Source organism: Molothrus ater, chromosome 3, assembly GCF_012460135.2.
Source record: "Molothrus ater isolate BHLD 08-10-18 breed brown headed cowbird chromosome 3, BPBGC_Mater_1.1, whole genome shotgun sequence".
Classification (NCBI taxonomy): domain Eukaryota; kingdom Metazoa; phylum Chordata; class Aves; order Passeriformes; family Icteridae; genus Molothrus; species Molothrus ater.
The window spans coordinates 87263836-87279447 of record NC_050480.2 but is presented as its reverse complement, the minus strand read 5'-3'; the positions used below and the strand labels follow the sequence as shown (position 1 = coordinate 87279447).

The following is a 15612-nucleotide window of genomic DNA, read 5'->3' as shown; positions in this document are numbered from 1 at the left end:
GTTCTCTCTTCCCCATTTTGTAGGGGGGAAACTGAAACCTAGAGATAAATTATTTTTTATATTCTTCCCCCCCACCCCACCCCTTCTTAGAGCTGTAAATAGTTTTAATAACCTTTGCTGGTGATGATTAATAACATTTACTGCCAGCAATTCACAGTGTTGATTCTCAACATGTTTTTTTTTAGCACTGTTCTTCCTGAAGGATGGCTAAGTATTGTAGTTAAGGGCTCATTATTTTCATGGGACGAATAGGTTTGCTTTGGTTTGAGGTTTGTTTCTGTTTTTCTTTCCAGATTTAGGCTCTGTTCTTCATCCTGGTTGTTCAAGTGCTACAGAGTGCAGTGTCTTGGTGCTTCAGTTGCTCCCCTGGCTATTGTCATAGCTGCTTTCACTTCCTTGCCTGCTCTGCATGCATAGCTGTTAGGGCAGCAAAATAGCAGAGCAGAACAAACAGTCTTTCCCTTTTAAAATAAACATTCCCTAATCTGGTAGCCTTTATGTGAGGATGAATTTTGCCTAAGGCCCTCTGCATCACATAAGCCCAAACTCTGTTTTTCCAAAAGGGATAATTAAAGATAATTGAACCCTTATCCTCCTCCCTGGCTCCCCAGCTTCCCTGCAGCCTTTACCCCAAACATTCTTCCACTGGAGCCATATGTCAGACAGTTCCTGTCTGTGGGAAGGGATTGCAGGGGTCTGTGTGTAGACCAAGTTGACCCCAGGTCTTTTGCAGCTGAAGCAGTGAGATGCAGATCTACTCCATTAGGATGGTAAAGTCAAATCCCACTGAACTCTCACTAGGAAGAACGTGGTCTTTCTTCCTTGGGACACTTATATATCAGTTCTGCCTAAGTTACTCTGATGTTCTAAAATGGAAAAATAGAAATAAACACACTTAACAGGATACCACAATCTGAATGTCTGCTAACTCAGGTTTACAGAGAAAACACTTGCCAAACACACAATATTACATACTATTTACTTGTTTTGGAAATAACTGTTTAGGTTTTGGTCATTCATGTTTTTTTTCCTCCTTCCATTAATGTGCTCCATTTCTCTTATTTTTGTTTTCTCTCCCCAGATTCAGTTTGTCTTGACAATCTTCCAGACCAGCTGTGGTGTTGTTTGGCCATGTGCATTTCCTCAGGGCTGGCTGTATTTTCAGATTTCTTACATGATTTCTTTGATTATCCTCTTCACAAATTTCTATATTCAGGTAAAAGTAACATTCATCAACTCTTTCTAGCATTCTGCTGGCTGTGTCTCACTGGAAAGCTGTGACAGAAAGATATGCTGGAAATGTCCTTTTGCTATCCTTCACTAATGTGCATTTGTTCTTGAAGTATTACACTTGTTGATCCACCCCCTCCCTACTTTCAAGCCTTCTAATGCTTTGTACCCATCATTCAGAATGCTTAGTAATTTCAGTGAGCCAGTTATACAAAAAATGGCTTATTGCAACTTTAGCTGCAGGTAAGGGAGAGGAGGAGCTTTAGGTAAGACAAAGCTTTCCAGTGTGAAATAAACCAGCAGCATGTGAACCTGTGAAGCACCCGAAGGAATTGTTCATTTCTGCTTTTACAAGGGGAGATGCTTGGTTTTTATCCAGGGAAACTTCCTAAACTCACAACATGCAGAAATATGGATTTTGTTCACTTCTACAGGCACTTTTTTTGTATTTTCATACGGAAAATAAGTGGGTTTAGTTGTGTTTCTACAAATCTGATTTCATGTTTGAACAGATCCAGACTTGGTATGTGTTATTCAGAACAGTTCATAACTGGGCTCTGTACAAAGATGTACAACTACTGTCTGCAGAAAATCAAACCAACAGCCTGCTGCCCCCAGTCAAGCAAACTGTTATATGTTTCAAATGTCATTCAAATGTCATTTGAGAGATTTGGGCATTTTGGTTCCTGTGAGAATTATTCATGGGGGGAAACACAGCAGGCTTCCCTGTCTGTTCTTCTGGTACTTCTTAAAATCAGTCCCATGATTTCTATCACTTGCTGCATATGAACATGCTAATTAAACATTATAGTATATTCCAGATATTACTTGATTTTCTTTGTCAATTTTGCTCATATTTTAACTTTTAATTGTTTAAATTACTTTCATACAGAAATTTAGGGAAATCTGCTTTTGTCAGGCAGCTGAGCCCCTTTGAAAAGAATTATGTATATTTTACTGTCTATAATTTTTAAACAGTCTCCCCAATCCTGTTAGTTTTTGATTCTTGTCTTAGCCAATGGAAATTCCTATCACATTTCTGTCTCTGAACTTCACTTTTATTGTTTACCTACCTCTTGTTCTGGCTTTGTTCAAGGTACTGTCACCTGCAGTGCCTCAAACCTACTTCCTCACATGTCATTTTGAGTATATTCTTATTATGAGTCTGCTCATAAAATTGCTTCCCTTGTTTCTGATTTACTGTTAGTATAACACTGCCATCATACTGCCAAGTCTTTTTCTTTTCAAGTGAACTACTCCTCTCACTGTGATGAATGAAAGGCGAAGTGTAGTCTCATACACAAAAAGTGGTTGAGCTTGTTAGACTCTTACCACCGGCACAAGGTCTTTAGAAATGATGAATGCAAGTTTACTTTTGTGTTTCTAGAATTACTGTGAAGAAGTGGTTATTTATATCTAATTAAACAAAACCATGTGTCTTTCCATGTATTTTAGACTTACAACAAGAAGGCATCCTCGAGGAGGAAAGAGTATCAGAATGGCTCTACGGCCATTGCAAACGGGTACACAAACAGCTTTTCTTCCCTTGAGAACAATGTGAAACAAAGGAAACAAAGGAAGGATTGAAGACCAAACTGAAAAACCATTTTGATAACCCCAACAACAAAATCATCTGATTGTAAGCACAATGAGAGTTGTGCACTAATACTCTAATGGCTACTGTAACTATTCCTGCCTAGAATAGTGTGATTTATGTAGGACTTAACCAGTGCAAACACCCTAGAAACTGTATACAGAACATTAAAGTAGGTTAAAGTTTAAAAATAATTCTGGGCTGTCATTGACCCTGCTATAGACTGTGGAAGGGAGTATTATCATATTATCCAACACTGCTGTTGCCTTACTAGTCAATATGATAGGTGCTGAATTATGATTCACAATTTGAAAACACTGTAATCTAAACCTCCATTTTTTTAACTATAGATCATGCATGTGATTGTAGAGGTAATTTGTATGATGCTGGTTTCAGTAGATAAACACACATGCCTTAAATTAAAAAGCAGGGCCCAAAGCTTATTACTGGTTTAAAAATTAGGGAATGTTTCAACTTTTCAGTTGATTGACTTTTTATCAAAAAGTCACTTAGAAGAATGCATTGATCATTTTACTGTTCTGTGTGTGGTACACAATGCTACGTATCTCTTACTCGATGCAGTGAAATTGGAAACGGCGCATTTAGTTTTGTATATTTGGCTTTAATTGACTCAACAGTCACAAAACAGATGGAAAAGTTATTTTACCTTTTTAATAGATCTTATTTTTTTATTTGAAGTACATCACTAACATAAAAGTAATTGGCGCTTACACAGTCGAGTAAGATTTAAATATTGTCTCTAAAGTTTAGAGCATATACAGGGTGGACCCATCTATTCTTTTCACTTTTTTCTTTTTTTTTTTCTTTCTTATTTCTGAGAATTCTTAAATGCTAAATGAAGAGTGGTTTTTAATAAGAAACTGGCAGTTTCAAGTGTTATTACCATAGCCATATCCGTATTTTAGGAGCTACTGTTTAAGTCTGTGACATATCCAAAAGCATATTTAAAAGTGGAGCCAGAAGGATGCTTTTCTGATGGAATTGTCTGTGTGTAAGTTGGTATCTGAACTGTTCTTCATGTAGCATACATTCACTTTCAAAACGTGCCTAACACAAAGATTTTTTTTTTCCCAAATAAGCAAGTTTAAACAGTTAAAGTCATAGCTAATGTTTTTTAAATGTTACTGAAATGTGCTGGAAATGTCTGTTTCTGTAATGTGAGTTGTGTATATCACTGGTAATGTTTTGGCTTGTTATCTAAGGGTTTGGTTTGAGTGCTGGTTAAAGTTACTCCTTCTTGCAAAATCCTGTCTTGCACATATGAGGAGTCAATTGCAGAGCCAATATCTGTTGCTGGTATTCTGGTATCTTCCATGATGGAGTCCATTAAGCTCTGAAAAATTGAATTGTGCAAGACATTCTGCTGGTCATTGCTCAAGTTTGACTATTTGGTTTTTTGATATTTATATAAATGCCAGTTTTAACACATTTAATTGTTTTTAAATATTTTTTAAAATTTTTGCACATCTCTTAAGGAATTAATAAGTTCTCTTACTAGCCTTGTGGGTTTTCATTCCTTGTTTTGAAGGAGACAGTGTCTGTTATGTTTACATTATCAAAGCTTGTGCGTGTGTCTTCATTTCTAGGTACTGGTTTGCAGAGTCTTTACATAGCTCAGTACAGCAGCTATAATGTTCAAAATAGGCTGTCTAAATGTGCTAGTAATAAACTCTTGGCTCATCTGAATATACTTCATTGTTAATGTTTGACATGGTTTAATCATTAAAACACTTTTGATGATCTCTGCCTGAATTCTGTGGGTCTGTACAGATTCAATGCATTGCCCCATCCTGTGTCAGGCCAAGGAGGAGCCACCACGATATTCAGGGACATTTAGTGTACCAGAGATTTGGCAAGACATTCTTTACAGAAACCTTTGGCAGTTACTAAACACTATTCCCTTGCCTAGCTGTAGAAATACTGGTCTGTGTGATGGATTTAACTCCCCCTGGGATTACTGACTCATTAAATGCAGAGCAGCCCCAATAGCCTGAGATGATGAATGCCAGGAGCAAAGCTTAATGTGACTGAGAGGGGCTTCCTGCCTCAGCTGTCCTGTCTATAAAATGAGGATAATACCTCTCTCCAGAATGAGAGCATTTTTGCAATTTCCTTTTAGCTCCCCTTGTCCCTAGGTGATTGTTTTAGAACTCTCTCTGATTTCAGTGTTTAACTTTGCAACAACCCCAGACAGGCTGGTGATGGACATGTATTGGAATATGATCCCAATATTGCCGGATGGAACGTGCCTGGGCTCCTCTGGCCCTTGCTGCTTGCCCAAAGGTGGCAGCTGTGGTGTTTCACCTCAGAGACACCTTTGGCTGGCTGGATGCTGCAGCTGGCACTTGGAACAAGTCCAGGCAAGCAGGAGCTCAGGTTTACCTCTAGTGGAAAGGCTTTAGGCGAGGTGAAGAGGAAAAGGAGACAGATTCTGTCATAGGGTTTAATCCAGAGTTTTATTCCATGGTCACAGATCCCCGGATCTTGGTAACAGCTCCAACAGAATCCCGACCACATGGTCCCGTGTCTTTTTAAGCCCGGGGAAAGGGGAGGGGAAGGGACAGGTGTGCCACCAACCAGGTGGGAGGGGGGCAGTCTCAGGGGACAGTGACACCTGGACTGGCCAGTGACCCCAGGGCTGAGAGGCATCTTTTGAACTGCACCAACCAGACCACGCCCTTGCTGCAATGTTAAGATTGATGGATAGCACTTAGCAAGGGGGCAAGGGGGAGGGGAAGGGAGAGGTTGGCACACCTGGGAAACTGGGATAGCTGAAACAGGATATTGCTTCACACCGCAACAGACTTGGTAAAAGAGAGCTACTTAAATGGCTGGCTGTCTTTTCCCTTGCAGGCTCTTCAAACAAAAAACATAGACCAGGGAAGTGGGTTTACACTTTGTGTGAAAGGCTCAGAGGTTTCATGCTCTGTTGGTCTCCTCTGGGAGGGTTCTCTGAGTGCCTGAGGTAGTTGCTAAGACAGTTTCCTCTCCTTCACATGCCAATTCAACTATGAAATTGTGTTTCTAAGCAAGGCTCAGTAAGATGCAGTTCTTTGGCTGTTAGGCCATATCTCCAGGAAGTACCTGAAAGGCAGAAGCACCAACCTGGCCTCCCTGTGTGAGCCAGCAGAGATGGGGCTCTGCTGCAAACCTCACCTTCAAGGTTAATGGCACGTGGTGACAAAACCCAGTGACTTTGTCCAGAACTGGCAGGAGATGTGACCTTGGGAACATCAGCAGTGTCTACACCTGTGTGGCAAAAACTGTGGCTCCTGGATACTCTTCTACAGTCTCAGCAGCAACTGAAAAGTGAGAGCTGGATGGTTTAGATCAGACATCATGCCATAATAGATGGACCCAAGCATGAGCCTTGGGTTGGCCCACCTGGCTCAGCTTCCAGTGCATCATTGCCTCAATTCCTGATCACTTGTAGTTTTCCTAATAGCTGGGATTGGTGCCTGGGACTATGAGAGAGTCCTCAGAAAGGACTTCTTGTGTTGTAAGGCAGGAGAGCTGAAAAAAGATGAAGTGCTGCCAACAGGATGGAGAGGTTTCATGTAAAGCTGGCTGAGGAGGACACAGTTCAGTTATTTGCAGAGAGAATGACCAAGCTACAAACCACTAGGTTGAGATCTTGTGCAGTTCATGAGCTGACCAAATCCCTCCCTGCACTCAGGCTCTACAGCCTCAGTGATGAAATGTTAAGCTTTTGTTCAGCCGTGAATGGGATAGGTAAGCTCAAATGCCAGAAAGCAGCTTTTTTAGGGTGATCCTGCTATTGACATTGAGTGCTGTGTCCTGGATGTGCAAGCCACCTGTGGGACTGGGATTCTTGGGTTGGCAGGAAGAGGAAAAGCAGAGAACAATTATGGAAATCTTTGTGGTTGACCATGTATTTTACTTGATGCAAGAGAGATACTAAGTGTTGGAGCTTATGATAGGACTTATAGCCCCAAAACTCATAGAGAGCTGTTCTGGGGGTTGCCTCTGCCTTTGATATTTGGTAGCTGTCTTGTGTTTAAGTTGGTAAAGTGTGTTCCTTGTATGAGACTGCAATGTGTGCTAAAACATATACATTTGTTCAAAAAAAGAGATGTAAAAGTAAGATGGATGCCAAAGAGAAGTATAAAAAAATCAGAGGCCAAATTACTTGAGCTCAAAGGGTTCTGCAGAGAATCCCTTTGAGGCAATGCAGGGAATGATGAAATACACGTAGAGATCTGTTGGAGAAATGCTGCTCCAAGTTGTAGTGGTACAGAGGATTAACTTATATTGTCACTGTCATCCTCTTGCCAAGAATTCCTGCACCAGCAAAAGTGATTAGTTGTGATCATCAGGATGTTTCACAAACTGATTTTTAGAGCAAACTTTGATTCCATTTTTTATTTTAATTCATTTACTTTAAATAGATGGATATACAAAACAAGGTCCATATGTTTCTCAGTTTCAGTTGAATGCATTTGTATAAGCAGGGGAACCTGGAGTCCCCAGGGCCTCCCGTAACATAACAGTAGCAGAGGCATTAGTTTTTAAGTCAAAGTATTAAAATAATCTCCAACAGAAAGGAGGGAAAAGAGCAACTAAAGTCCAGTGAAAAAAAAAAAAGTGTATTATGTTTAAATCAGTCAACCTGGGATGTGGAGAGACTCACACGTCTTGTGTTTCAATGATATATAATATAGATACTATATTTTCTATAGGAGGAATGTAAAAAGTCTCTGGTAGATGGTATACCAGTGATTTCAATATGATGATAGGTTTCAGAATAAACGTGAAGGATGAGTAAAAGGAAGTAAAAAGAAAATGGGAAAAATGTAACAGTGCTTTTCTGGAAGTAATCACATCTGATTGACCCATATTGTTTTTTAATTAAAAAAATACTGTGTAGACAAAGGAAATATATCTTCCATCCCTCTGGGATAGGTAGTATTTTTAATCTTGGAAATTATTATGTAAACTACAGGGTGTGGTGACCAGCAACAGGATCCATGGATAAGCAAGGTCAGACTGATGAGCAGATGCTTTGTCTCAATGCTTTCAGCCAGAACAGAGCCCAGTAATAATGTTTTAGGAGAAACCCTGGTGTAAAAACCAGGACTGTTTCCAACAGTATTTGGAGATTACAACATCAGAAAGTACTGTCAGTGCCAGGAAAGATTACATCTCCTACAGCAACTACCTTGATGGCTGGAGTAAGAAATGGAATTACTGTAAATCCCCCTTAGGCACCAGTAACAGCTGTTTCCATGGGAGTTAAAGGTGGACATGACTGAAGTGAAGGAAGATCATCATTTCAAATAATCTCTTCAACAACTTAAAGCTGCAACTGTGGGAAAAAAAAAAAAGGAGGAAAAATCTCTTATTTGCTAATTGGTCCATTTTCAGTAGGAGTAATGTGCTAGCATGGGAGGATGAGGCTCTAGCAGGACTTCCTTTTGATGAATACATCAGCTCTCAAGAAAACTGATTTTAAAAGATCTGCTGTACAGAAGAGTTACTGAGATGGGCAAAGAAATGGAGAAGTTCTGCAAAACAGATGTTTAACAAGAACAGTGTTGAGAAGGCATGTAACCTCAGCCAACATGGGTATCACATCAGTAGATTCAAATTTTTGTGAAGGAAAATGAGCTATTTTAAGTGTATGACACAAATCAATTTGGTATAAGCTACCCAAGAGTCTTCCTAGGCTAGAAATAGGATGAGTGCTTTTTTTGGTGAAATATGGCTCTGGAGCAATTTTCCCATAAGAGTAGTGTGGAGGTCTGGGGGATTGCTTGAAGATGGGTCACTGACCACTTCTAAAGCTGGTAAAACCAGGGATGGGATCTCCTGGTGTGCTGCTCTGCATTGTGGCAAAAAGCAGCTGTTGGTACTCTGTGAAAGTATATCTAAGAAAGGGCAAAACAGAGAGAGGAGAGATGACAGAAGTGTGAGAAACAGCCCTGCAGACACCAAGGTGGGAGAGGAAGGAGGGGGAGGAGGTGTTGCTGGAGCAGATTCCCCTGCAGCCTGTGGAGAAGCCTATGGCAAGGCAGGTGCCCACAGTGCAGCCCATGGGAGGCCAAGTGGTGGAGCAGGTGGACGTGCCCTGAAGGAACTGCAGCTTGGGGAGAGCCCATGCTGCAAGTTTTGCCTCGGGGACTTAAGCACATGGGAAAGGCCCACACTGGAACATGAGTAGGAAGGAGAGAGGAGCTGCTATGGACTGATCAGAACCACCCCCACAGCACTTGGAGCATGGAGGAGGTAGAGGAGGTGGGAATGAAGGAGTGAAACAGCCTTGGAAGAAGGGGATAAGGAGTAAGTGTTTTAGTTTTTGTCTTTGTTTCTCACATTCAGCTCTATTTTAATTGGAAATTAATTAAATTATTTTTCCCAGAATCCATTTGGGCCATGACAATTATTGCTGAGTAACCTTCCTGTCTTTATCTCAAACCTCAAGCTTTTCATCTTATTTCCGCCCCCAATCCTGTTGAGGAGGGGGAGAGAGCAGCTGGGTGGGTGTCTGGCAAGGGGTAGCCAAGGTCACCCCATGCCACAGGGACACTTTGTTCTCTCACAAATCAGCAGCCAGGCAGAAGGCAGCTTCCTTGATCAGAAGAAAGATCTGCCAAAGGCCACAAGGTACCAGGCACCAGAAAACCTGAAGGCCATCGTGGTACAGCTGGCAGTCTTGTAGATCTGGGAAGATATGCTCCCTGGAGTGAACCAACTGCTTTGGCTTTGGGGTTTTTTGATTTGGTTTTTTTTTTTATTTTTTTTTTTGGTAGTTTATTTGGGGTTTTTTTTTTGTTTTGTTTTGTGGGGGTTTTGTTTGTTTGTTTGTTTTGGGTTTTTAAATTTTTTCTTGGTTTTTTTTTTCCAGATCTAACACATGTTAAAGCAACACATTTTGCAGGAATCTGTCCCATAATTCTTGGAAAGTTTTTAAACGCAGTGTAGGAACCTCCCATGTGCTAATGGAAGGTACTGCAGTGGCACACTGTGTGAAGGAAGCCTGTGTTCAGAAGATCCTGAATTCCCTCATGAGAGGAGTTGCTTCACACCCTTCAGAGGCAGCTGGAGCTCCAGCTCAAACGGGGATGGTCCAGCCACGCGACAAAAAGAAATGCAAAATCATACTCATTGTCACATTTCATTTGGGAGCAGCTGAGACTTCCAGTGAACTGAATGTGTTGCCATAAAAATGCAGTCCCACAGAGTTGTTTACACCTGTGCATTTGCTGCTCCTGTGCTGGTGTAATGGGGAATGCAAACCCCTGGGGCACAACTGCACTTTTACTGCCTGAGACTTGCCTAAGTGGATATTCACAGCATTTCCACCAGGATTAGCCAGCACCAGAGGTAATTTTATGTGGTGATAAACTACTTGGTAAAAATACTTACAGTGAAATTAAGTGAATTTTTTTCCAAACATACTGAAGCAAGGTATTGTGCTATTTGTGTAATTGATTAGACATATGGTGTCTCATCCCATTTAGCAAGCAGGAAGCATGTCTTTATCAGCTGTTCTGTCTGCTGCTGGAGGCCAAATGTTTACTAAATGCTACAATCCAATTTTACCAGATGTTGTAGAAAATCAGAATCTCAGCTCACCTACCAGAAGAGCTTTATGAAAATAAAATTAAAAAAAAATCTGTAGCTTTGTAGTTATTCAAGTGCCTTTCTTCCTTTAAAATCAACGGCATCTCAATGCTTCAGTGCCTTTCTAAGTCTAACACCTTTCTGTATATTTAGAAAGGATTGCCTCACTGAAAGATCTTCTGTTAATTTATCAAGTTGCTTTGTTTCCCACAGCACTTGGGGTTGGAAGGGAGTGTGAGACCAGCTCTTGGTGTGCTGGCCTGTTAGGGACTTGAGACATCTTTGATGCAAATGCACTTTTGCTCAGTAGAATAGTGATGAGTTTGTGAGAAAGACCAGGAAATGCATCCCATGCATATAGATGGCATAACTATTATAATCTAACTATTATCAGCTGTGCTTCCTTTTAAAATTGTTTGTACAGATTTTTTCAAATCATCGTGAAAAAGACTCTTGTGTTCTCAGAAGTTTTAATAATAAGGTAATAAGTAGTCTTTACATCTGACTCTGGTTTCCATGCTAAGTAGATGTGAAGAATTGCTGCCCAGTCCTACTGTATAAAGCTGTACAAGTAGATTTTTAAATGAGTGGGAACTCCTGAAACAAGGCCAGGCAATTTGGTGGTGGATGCTCTGCTTGGTTTCCTGGTATTTTTGCAATATGCAGTATTTGCCAGAAGCTTCCTTGCAACATAGGAAAATAGGAATAATTAATAACTAACTCTCTCTTGCTCAGAAAGGAACAACATACAAGGTTTCAGAAACCTCCAAAACTATGGGGCCAACTACCTGGCTCCATCCATCCAGAGCACTTAGAATAAAAATTATAGTCAATGTGAGATTTTACTTTTTGAAGTAAAAGTTAAAAAGTCCCAAAACCAAGTAGACAAATACCCACCCCCAGCTGCTCACAACCAAACCCCATTCATCTCACCTTGCAAGGATAATACTAAAACTAAACAAAAAAACAAAAAACCCAAACACAACTATGTTCAGCTTTGCCTTCTGGCCTCAAAATCGGAGCGAGTCGATCTAAACAGCATCTGCAGAGGTGTTTTGTCTCTTAGGCAGATGATTTTAAGGAGGTTCAAGAACGGTGTAAGCACAAGCACTGGGGTTTTAAACCTAATCCTCCAAGAGTCAAGACTGGTTAAACCCAGGGCTGATGCCAGCCTGGCGGGCTGAGAGGGGGAAGCGGAGGAGGTGGCAGCGGGGCCCGGCAAGTACGGGAGCATCCAGGGCCGCAAGGGGTGTGGGCGATGCCCGGGGGCTGCGCTCCCCGGGGATGCGCTGTGAGCCGATGCCCTCTCCTGGCGACACCTGGCAGGGGACAGCTGGGGACACGCTGCTGCTCCTGCACCCGGAGCAGGAGAATTTCAGAGCAAGACACCAGTGACAAATATGCCAGCATTTAGTACAGGCAAGGATGGCAGATCAGTATCTATATAGAGATAGAGATCTCACAGCCAGAGACTTTTTCCTTGCGATTGCACTGTAGTGTGTTCTTTGAAGATCATGTTTAGCCCCTTCTTAAAAGAGGAGGGCAGGGCAGAGAGGTAAGTATTAGACAAACAGAGCTCCTGACCTGTATTGGAAACATCTGCACAGTAGTTCCTGATAGTAGCACAGATGATCAGACTGCTTTTGAATACCACGTACAAGAATAAACCACTGGGTTGTCTTTCATTTCACTGTTGCAAAGACTTTGTAATCAAGAGCATTTCCTAGTGTGGAAACAGGGATCATAAAGGGAGAGAAGATTAAAAGCAAGCATATCCTACATAAGGGCTTTTATAATGCACCTGACCTTGATTGCACAAATAACCTTGGGAACTTTGGCTTTCATGGAAAAGCAGGAACTGTTTTGTTTTGAATTATCAGAATACTGATCTGTGCATCCTGATACCTAAGAATATTTTATAGCATTTTATAGGTAGAGATGAATTTATCCATTAAAGCAGGGAAGAAAAAAACAACAAATTCATTAAACTCAGGCCAAATCTCAAATCAAATGTATTTTCTCATTACAGCTTGCTCTGTAATGGTTATTAACATAATACATCACCAGCTGTCCTGCACATACAAGTGACTGGTAATTATTTAAGAGCACTCAGTATTCATCATGCTTTAGAGTTGATAAATTTAGGAGAGCAAACCCCAAAATGTCTGGCCTTGTAAGAAGACCATGAAGAGTGGTGCTAGGACAGCAGCTCCTCTGCATTACAGGAGACAGCATCCTCCCTGCTCTGACACCTCAGTAACAGAAGGCTAGTTTGGAAAAAATGAGGAAACAGTGCAAAGGAAAACATATACAGGAAGCAGAAAACACACAAAATGCTGGGAAAGAAAGCTAATGGGGAGAGAGGCTCTAGCAGGCAAGAAGAGAAGTTTTGAGAAGAGGGACGGGAAGAGAAACTGGAGAATATGAACTGAATTGCTCTCATTTTCAGCAAGGCAAGGGAGACTGTGCAGAGATGAGAATGTGACACCGGATCAGTTTTTCTGACTGGCCACAGTTACTGTCTCTCTCAGCAGTAGGTGTTTGAGTAACACCCAAAACCATCCCTGCTCTCTGCAGAGCAGCCACAGCTCAGCTTGATACGGAGGTAAGCTTCCCTCAAGCAGCATTACAAAATATGTTCCCTGTCTTTACTCCTTCCTTCCTTTGGCCTTACCTCAGAAGACCAGGTCCCCATCCAGGCAAGGATTTGCTTCTCGTGACTCAGTCTGGGTCTGCTGCCACCCTGCTGAGCCTCCTCCTCTCCTCTGCACAGAAACCTGGGGCTGCACTGCCACCACACATGGGGATGTTGCTGTTTGCTGCAAGCATCTTCTGCACTGGTTGTGTTTTGTTGAGTGGGAGCTCCAAGCATTTCATAAGCCTTGTCTCCAGACTTGATGGCTCTTGCTAAGCAGAATCATTTAAGTATCTGTAGAGGAAGAAATAGATTGACATCGGAGAGGCATGAATAGCATCCCAATACTGGTGTTGAAACAAGTGCCACAGATCTCTGTGGCCATGTTAACCCTTGATGTCTTTAACAGTGCAGCTTTGTGGGTTGTGTGGGAACACCTCTGTCCTGGGCAATGGGAGCTCAGCAAGAGCGGAGACCAATCCGGCAGGAAAATCAAAATACAGTGCAGTATGGGAGCAATGGAAGAGGTAGGAAAATGGTTACTAGGCTTCCTCCTCCCCTCATTCCCTCTGATCTGATCTTCCTGGGCCCATCCCCAGCACCATGCTGGGCTGGATTATCTCCTGAGGAAGTGAAGATGGCCAGCGTCTGCGAGTGAGTTTTCAGTCTGTCTCCTCATTGAAGCTCCTCCAGTACCATACTGTCCCTTCAGATGCTCCTACAGGGATCTGACAGCTGGTCTGACAGCTTCCCTGGGAACCCTCCCCCAGGGAATATCACATCCATTGCCTGAACACCAGGTGTCACTGAGGCCCTAAGGTAACATTTCCTTGCTTTTTATTTCAGATGGTATTTTTCAGTTATTTTGTTCAAAATATCGTGGATTTTTTTCCTTATGGAAAAAATATATGACTCCATTTCTGTCAAAGTGATTTATAGAAAAACACAACACAAAAAATACTCTCCACAAGCAGCACTGAAACATAACTTGAAAGAGAACACACAGCCTTCAGTGTCCAGAAGTCTGCTTGATATTTGTCATACTAAAGCAGCTGTCTATAAAAGCAAGCCTTGTCCAGCAGCTGCTGAAAGAGCAATTCACTTCCATGGAGCAACTTTTTCTCAGAATAATGATCAGAAACATATTTATGATTGGACCAGAAGTGCACTTTTGTTGCAGAATTGTAATAACTTTTCTGACTATTGAGATGCAGGATCCTCTCAAGGGAAAGGTTATACATTAATCATTTAAGGTATAACATGAAGAAACGAGGTCATAAGGAGACTGAACAAGTTCTAAAAATAATCTGGTGGAGAAATGAAGAAGTCTGCGAGATGCAAAATTAGAGGACATTCTGACTTGACTCTTTTGTCCTTTGAAACTTGAAGACCCCAGATCAAATCCTGACTGGGTCTTTAGGAGAATAAGAACTGACTATGTAAAGGAAGCATCCCAGGTTTAACTTTTAATTGAGTGAGGCTGTGTACCCTGCTCACCAATGTTCAGTGAGGATGACCTTTTTTACTAACTCCACTGTACTTTTAGGCAAAATGAGATATTTGGAAGTAGCTTGTCTGTACCTAAGATGTCTGAAGTCTTTCAGTTGTCCTCACTTTTTGAGGATGCCTATTGGCAAAGCACCTGTGTTTCTGGGTCCTTTGTCTGCCAGAGAGCATTGAGATTTAGGGAGCTGCAGAGTAAAGAGGGGGACACCTCACTGCTGTTATCAGCTGCCTGAGGGGTGATAAGGAGGAGGATGGGCAGAGTCTTCTTGGCAGGGCACAGAAGAAGACCAAGAAATGCAATGGAAGGACAAATGCATAAGTTGCAGCAAAGGAAATTATGATTAAGCATATGGGAAAATAATCCTTCACAATGAGAGCAGTCAAAGACTGGCACAGACTTTCCAGGGAGGCTGATCTCCATCCTTGGAGATGTTCAATGGCTCAGCCCCTGAGCATCCTACCATAAGTTTGAAATTAGCTTTGCTGTAAGGTGGGTGCTCTCCAGAGAGACTCTTTATCCCAAATTATTCTGTGATTGTGTCTGTGCAGAGAGACAGAGACAGACATCTGAGATTTAGTTTACAGGAGGGAAGCAACTGTGATAAAATCACTACTCTGAAAAAGTGGAAACACAGTGCCTTGGACTCAGCCCAAACCAAGCATGCCTGAACAGGAGTGGAAGGCTGGTGACAGCTTTGTAGCATAAGAACTTTGCATAGATGAACTCTGAGAGGGACTGAGAGAGAGCCTGGTTTGTAACCAGCACTACTGAGCTACCCATTAGTAAGCCAGTGGTGCCTCTTTGTTCCTCTCTCTTACAAGGATTCAGTCAAATAGAAGAACAAGCCTTAAAGAAAGGCAAGTTATAAAGATAAAAGAGCAAAGCTGGAAGAGAAATGTGTTGCACACTTGGGGATAAGGAAAGAAAATATCACCAAGGGCTTGCAGGTGATGTTTTTTGGAATTTGTTTCACCAAGGGAACAGCCTGCTATCCCCTACTGACAGAAATAAAGGCATTTATCAAAGACATGTTGGCCTTCT

At 41.7% G+C, this 15612-nt stretch overlaps 1 protein-coding gene across 2 annotated transcripts in view; it reads left to right on the top strand.

The window, feature by feature from the left end:
- Positions 1 to 4597, top strand: part of ELOVL5 (ELOVL fatty acid elongase 5) — a 39489-nt gene extending 34892 nt beyond the window's left edge. For both annotated transcript variants that reach the window (XM_036380637.1, XM_036380638.2), the window contains exons 7-8: positions 1082 to 1216; positions 2686 to 4597. In XM_036380637.1, the coding sequence (XP_036236530.1) occupies positions 1082 to 1216; positions 2686 to 2817 (267 nt within the window). In that variant the 3' untranslated portion in view covers positions 2818 to 4597. The remainder of the gene's footprint in view (positions 1 to 1081; positions 1217 to 2685) is intronic.
- Positions 4598 to 15612: the final 11015 nt, after the last annotated feature.